The sequence below is a fragment of the Lactuca saligna genome, chromosome 7 (genome assembly GCF_052625555.1).
Source record: "Lactuca saligna cultivar CGN05327 chromosome 7, ASM5262555v1, whole genome shotgun sequence".
Classification (NCBI taxonomy): Eukaryota; Viridiplantae; Streptophyta; class Magnoliopsida; order Asterales; family Asteraceae; genus Lactuca; species Lactuca saligna.
In genome coordinates this window covers 66,371,250-66,377,865 of record NC_136423.1, presented here as the reverse complement: position 1 = coordinate 66,377,865, position 6,616 = coordinate 66,371,250, and the positions used below count along the sequence as shown (strand labels likewise).

The window sequence follows — 6,616 nt, the reverse complement described above, 5'->3', positions numbered from 1 at the left end:
GGCTAGATCTATGTTTTGGATAAATTGCATGGCCTGGAATGCTTCTGTATGGATTCAGACCGGTGGTACTCGGCGAGTCGCATGGGTAGACTCGACGAGTTGCTTGAAGATGAGTTGGAACTCGACGAGTTGGATGAATAACTCGGCGAGTAGGTTGAAGATAGCCTTAGACTCGGCGAGTCTGTTCTTGGACTTGGCGAGTCTTGTCGAAGAGTCCCAATATTTTCTGGTTGAGTCGAGAATCGGTGAGTCAAGGGACGAATCGGTGAGTTGGGTGCGAGTGGACTCAGAGTTGTTGGACTCGGCGAGTCTCGGGGTGACTCGGCGAGTCAGGTCACGGATTTAGGGAAGTTATGAGCTTGGGGACTCGGCGAGTCATCGGGTTGACTCGGCGAGTAGAGTCAGTCAGGGGTTGACTTTGACCGTTGTCCAGAGTTGACTAGTTTGACTTTGTAGTGTTAGTCAGCCAGGGTCAAGGTGGTATTAAGTAGAGATATGCTTGTGTTGTAGGAGGACGATAGCTCAGGAGATCGAGCGCTAGTGATTCCGAGATACGCGAGGTGAGTCTTCTCACTATACGTTACCTTGAGTGGTATTTCGAGTTGACCAGAGGGTCTTATGTGCTATGTATGAGATTATGTGTTATATTAGAGATTTCGTGCTATGTATTAGCTGTATGCGGTATGATTATATAGACCGGGCCGGAGGGTCCAACGATTCAGACCGGGCCAGAGGGCCCAACGAGCTATGACTGGACCGGAGGGTCCGACGAGCTGTGGGACTGGAGGGTCCCGCTGAGACATCTTGACCGGAGGGTCGAGTTTAGCCTTGAGTGGCGTATTTGTGACATGTGGTATTTTGGGGAACTCACTAAACATTTATGCTTACAGTTGTTGTGTTGATGTCTCAGGTACCAGCGAGGACCGTGGGAAGGCGACGGCTTGACTTGTACACACCCACACCGATGGAGTTTATGTTAGAGAGATCTTGGGATTTGTTTGCAAACACTGTTTTTATGGTTTTGAGATTATGATATGATATACATTTTGTGATTTAAAAATGAAAAATTAAATTGAAAATTTTACGTTGTTACATAATCCCAATTGATGCCATTAGAATCATATGCTTTGTTAACATCAAGAAGGCTCAATCCAAGAATGAATTTTACATGTTTACTACAAAATAACAGAGTCAATTTCTACCAATGACTGCTCCACTCGAAATTAAAATCAAACGTAACTTGAACCACAATAGTAGAAGAAATGGAAGATTTATTCGCCGTTGTTGTTGCAGCTAAAGAGTAAACCATAGTAGGAATAAAGAAACTTTGATTGCATCAACATATAAAAAAATCTTAGCCCCAAAATAAACCCTAGAATTTTGCAATGTTCTCGTTAACCATAAAATGGTTAACGTAAAGATCAAATGGACAAGTTAACAATCGATTACTTCTTCTTTCACTGAAGGATAATAGATGGGCGTTGAAGGAGGACAAAAGAAGTCGTTGAATCTAGTGTCAGAGGAAAACATCACAGTTATAGTGAAATTGTTGCTTGCTGGAATCCATAACGTTAGGGGAAGTGACACAAACTTCGGGAAAGCAGCAGTGGTGGGATTGCTAAAACAAGGAGATAAGAGAGAGATGCAAATTTGAGGGACTAAAACCAAAAAAAAAAAAAAAAAAAAAAAAAAAAAGATTTTGAACCAACTGTTCAAATTGAAAATATTTTTTTACGTCCCACTGGACCAAAATTGCAGTTTAGTCGAAGTTATAACTTATAAAGAAACAACTAATAGATTATACACATAAAAGTCATTTTTTATAGTAAGAAAATCTAATGACTTATTTGATTTTTTTTTTTTTTTTTTTTTTTTTTTTTTTTTTAAATTTGGATTAACCAAAGAAAACTGATTTCGTTAGGAAGGTATGACGTATCACGTTGCTGATGCGAAGAAATAGCTTGCTGAAAGAACGAAATGAGAATTGACAATCAGTGCCATTTCAAGTCGTTAAACCCTCACTATAAAGCCCTAACCAACGGAACCGCTATTGAAACCGTCAGTATAAAGCAATGGCTTCTAAGGTACATTCAGGGAGTGGAACCGCTATTGAAACCCCCAAAACCGTGATAGATGACGAGATTCGCGCCACTGACGCCATAGAAACCGAGCGGGCGGTGGAAGCGGCGAAGGAGAAGGAGGTTGAGCATCACCCCACGGTGGGAGTGAAAATGAAAGAGACACTGGAGAAGGAGGCGAAGTCAGTAGCTGATCACCTTACGGAGGTAGCGGGGGCTGCGGAAACAACGATTCCTTATAAGAAATTGCCGGTAGATTCTGTAATTCGGATTATAGTGCCTGTGCATAAAGTTGAGAGTATTTTCGGCCGGAATGGAGATTTCATCAAGAAGATATGCGAAGAGACTAAAGCTAACATTCGTGTGCTGGAAGGACCCGATTACGATCCTAAATGCATTGTAAGTTGTTCCTTTGAGATTCCCTGTTCTTTTTGTTTTGGATGATCAAGTTATTTTTTTGATTTGGGTTTTTTCATTTTTTTTAGTACCCTGCGTCATTTGGTAATTCAGTAGCATGTTTTATTCACCATGTAAAATCGGTACGTCATAAATATGAGTTCGAAACATGTAAATAATCCAATCTTAGATTTCGTTGCTTCAGAAAAAATGATGTTTCCATGGTCATAATCACTTTAGTTGCATACACAGGTTACTAAATGACCTGCGGTTGACACTTTTGGAAAGTAGAGGAACTAGGTATTTATAGTTGCCCCTTTAGTGTCCCCTTTCATCATTCCCTTTACAATAGTGTTCGTTTCTATCTTTTAGGTAGAAATATCTAGCAAGGAAGATATGGAGGCACCTTTGTCATCTGCAATGGATGGTGTGATAAGATTATTTAAATGTGTGAATGGATTTCCAGAAAATGAGAGTGATGGTGTAGCATCCATTCCATTTTGCTCAAGTCGACTATTGTTAACATCAATGCAAGCCACAAGTCTGATTGGGAATCGAGGATCCTCAGTCAATACAATACAGGACAACATCGGTTGTTCTGTTCGTATCCTACCTAGTGGTATAATTTCTTTTCTAAATATAATGATTATTATTTATTCATATATGCATATAGGATGTTAGGATGTTTCCTTTAATATGACACAATTTTCTATGCTGTCTTTACAACAACAAAACCTAAATCCAGTATGAGCTAGTTTCATTTTATCCATTTTTGTATTGGTTTCAATTACTTTTTATTTCCAAATTCCTTTTTTTTTTTTTCCTGGCAGATGAAGTATCAACATTATCCGCCAACTCAGATGATAGAATTGTAGAGTTAAAGGGAGAAGCTCTCAAGGTTCGGCAAGCTTTAGAAGCTGTTCATAGACACCTGCACATGTTTTCGGTTGATCATAGCATCCCTCCTCTCTTTGATTCAAACATGGTTGAAGTGGCAATGAAGATGGCAGCTGAGGAACCCGTTATATGGACCGGGTCAAGTCGGGCTATTTCCGGAGCGGGCCGTGCTTTTTACAGGCTAGACCGGGATTTTTTCGGGCCGGCTCTCATGCCAACCTTTTACCCCATGTACGTACCGCCCCCTCCTCATCATTGTCGCAGACGCTGTCGCTGTCGACGCCGCCCAATTTTGCCGCCACCATCAGGTAATCATTTGTTTATTTTTGGAATATATATATATTTTTCCCATTTCTCATCTCTATTTGTGGCTTCCATCTCCATTGCTCATCATTAGTAATTTTGTAAATGATTTGTTTTGTTTATATTCATGTTTTTTTTAGGTATGGAAAGTATGAACGGACCAAAACGAACTAGGTATCTTTGGAAGGATGACATAGTTAATACGTTTCTTGATGCATGTATTCATGAGATCACCAACAATGGCCGAGAAAACGGTAGTTTAAAAGCAGTTTCATGGAAGAAAGTTGGGGAGATGCTTAAAGATAGACATAACTTTCCTGTTGATACTAAACAAATGAAAAACTATTTTGATGGACTCAAGACCAAGTACAGAGCTTGGCTATCACTGAAAAACAAAACCGACAACAAATATGATCCTTCCACCAACATGTTTAATTTGACAGACATTGAATGGGAGACTGAAATCAAGGTACCTTTTGCTAAAGTAATTTTTTTGTTGTTGTTTTGGTTATGAATTTGTTAAAGTATTTCATACAGAAAAATAAATGCATAGAAGAGTTGAGGGATTCCCCCCTACGGTTTCCGGATCTTTGTGCACAACTTTTTGACGGCGGTGTTGACCAGGCTTTGACCAAACCGGGACTGAGCCTCCCTACATTGTCGCCGTCCCACGTCACTACCACCCCATCAGGTAATGGTTTGTGTCTAATGTTTTCTCTTTTGCAAGGATTTGTGTATATTTTGAAAAATATTTTGTCCCAATCAGTTTCTGCAGAATATATTTAACATTTTTTTTTTTTTTTTTTTTTTGTGGAAGAAAATTATATTGTTTTTTCATGTTCGGTTGAAGCATCCCTTGAACCTCAAGCGGCAGATGCTCTCATTCCACCATCTACCCAAACACTACCACCATTACCCGCTACTGAAACACCAGCAGAACCACAAAAAGAACCAATGGTTGAAGTACCACCGGAAATGCCTCAAGTACAACCTGCAAGTGAAGTCGTGGTAATAGAGACGAAACGACCAATGTCGGTTTTTGAAGAAGAAATGTTGGGTGTCTTGAAGATGATAGCTGAAAAGATGAACAAACCTGAACCACCTTCAAAACCGACATTTGAAGATTGTGAAAAGAAGTTGAATGAGCTTGGGTGGCCCAAAGATGATCCGCTCCAACTAGTTGCACTCACGATTTTTTGTGACGAAAATGATAACTATAGGGAATGTTGGATGAAATTAGACCCGGATGTGTGTGCTAATTGGGTTAGAATGATTGGTCGTAGTAAAAGATTCAGTTAGTAGTTTGATGAGTTAGTTTATGTGAATATGAATTAATATTGTCATATTGTTCACTAATGCAGTAATGCTATGTTTATATTCCCGTATGTTAGTATGTATGTTTATGAATATTTATTCAAAGTTCTAGTTTATAAGAGTTATTAGGTAATTCATATTCTTATAGTTTATACATCATGTGTTATTGATCTCTAAAGTTATCAATATCGATTTAACCAAAATTGAATTTGAAAACACACGGGTATCGTTTGGTTCGCTGAAATCCATTGAAATTAGAAGGAATTATAATCCAATTCAAACACCTTGTATGTTTGGTTCCAACTTTTAAAAGGATTTGGATACTTAAATGAGTTAGGTGCTGTCTGTTTTTTTGAAGCCAAAATGTCTGCAGTCTGCGGATCACATCTGCAAGCCTCTGCAGCAGAAGAGGTGGACCAAATGTCTGCAGTCTGCAATAAGAAAACTGTTTGTTTTTAACGTCTGCAGCTGTTGAAATAAATTAATTTATTGAACTTAATTTCATGTCATAAAGATTAAAAATGCATTTTCAGCAAAAAGAGAGAAAAAACAAATGGTTTTTTTTTTTCGGTTAAAATGAGGTCTGAAGACCTTTGAAGACTGTGACCCATGTCTGCGCCAGGAAGACGTCGCGCAGACGTTTTTTTGTCTGCACACTTCCAAAAAACAAACACTCTACGATGGCATATGTTTGCGCGTTGTCTGCGCGGCGCAGACAAAAGTGGTTGTGCAACTTTTCACAAAAAAAACAAACAACCCCTTAGATTCCATCCAAAGTATGGTTGGTTCCAACTTTTAAAAGGATTTGGATACTTAAATGAGTTAAATTTCATCCAAAAACTGAAGGAGTTAAACAAGTGAAAATGTCAGAAGATTACAATATCACATTTTTATTTTTAACCTTGAGAAGTAAAGCCGTTTAGCAAGATGGACCAAAATTACAAAAAGAATCTGCAAACCCGAAATTTGATCACCGGTACAAAGCCAAACTTTTTTTTTTTACTAAAACTTCAGTTTTTTTTCCCAACTATACAGATAATTTTTACAATTTTCTTATAATTCAACTAAAATAATATATATATATATATATATATATATAGAGAGAGAGAGAGAGAGAGGTTCAAATGTTTCTCACATTTATTGTGTGTTAGAATGCACCAATAGGAATTTAGTATTAATTATATGTATATTAAATGTTATCCATAGTTATAACTCATTTTTATAGAAACTAATTAAATTCTTCAATAATGTCAACAATAATATTCTTTCAGAATGAATTCATATCTAGAAAAATGAGAGTATATGCCAGCAGAATGAGAGTGTATTCTAGTATAATACACTCTCGTTCTTCATATTCTATGCAACTCTATTGTATTTTAAGTGAGTGAAACCTGAAACAAAATACGAACTCATATATAAAAACCTAGATGCGAATTCATTATGAAAGAATGTTATTGCTGACATTAATGACGGATTTAATTAGTTTCCATAAAAATAGAATTATAATTATGAATATCATTTAATATACATATAATTATGGAAATTATTTAATATCTATATTTATTTAATTAGATAATTATTTAATTTACTAAATTCTTATTGGTGCATTCTAGCACACAGTAAATGTA

At 37.3% G+C, this 6,616-nt stretch overlaps 1 protein-coding gene across 2 annotated transcripts; it reads left to right on the top strand.

The window, feature by feature from the left end:
* The first annotated feature begins 1,935 nt into the window (after positions 1-1,935).
* LOC145006152 (uncharacterized) lies at positions 1,936-5,051 on the top strand. 2 transcript variants are annotated; one of them, XM_078965250.1, is made up of 6 exons: positions 1,936-2,477; positions 2,847-3,093; positions 3,305-3,679; positions 3,815-4,143; positions 4,212-4,365; positions 4,525-5,051. In XM_078965250.1, the coding sequence occupies exons 1-6, from the start codon at positions 2,073-2,075 to the stop codon at positions 4,971-4,973; spliced, it is 1,959 nt and encodes a 652-aa protein (XP_078821376.1). In that variant the 5' UTR covers positions 1,936-2,072; the 3' UTR covers positions 4,974-5,051. The 2 variants fall into 2 exon arrangements, with proteins under 2 accessions (XP_078821376.1, XP_078821375.1); XM_078965249.1 differs by having other exon boundaries at positions 4,492-5,051.
* Positions 5,052-6,616: the final 1,565 nt, after the last annotated feature.

Bases quoted from the DNA above. Each gene is read 5' to 3' on its own strand.
- LOC145006152 (XM_078965249.1), top strand. From the start codon at position 2,073: ATGGCTTCTAAGGTACATTCAGGGAGTGGAACCGCTATTGAAACCCCC. The intron at 4,144-4,211 runs GTACCTTTTGCT...TATTTCATACAG, and splicing joins AATGGGAGACTGAAATCAAG to AAAAATAAATGCATAGAAGA. The intron at 4,366-4,491 runs GTAATGGTTTGT...TTTTTGTGGAAG, and splicing joins CGTCACTACCACCCCATCAG to AAAATTATATTGTTTTTTCA.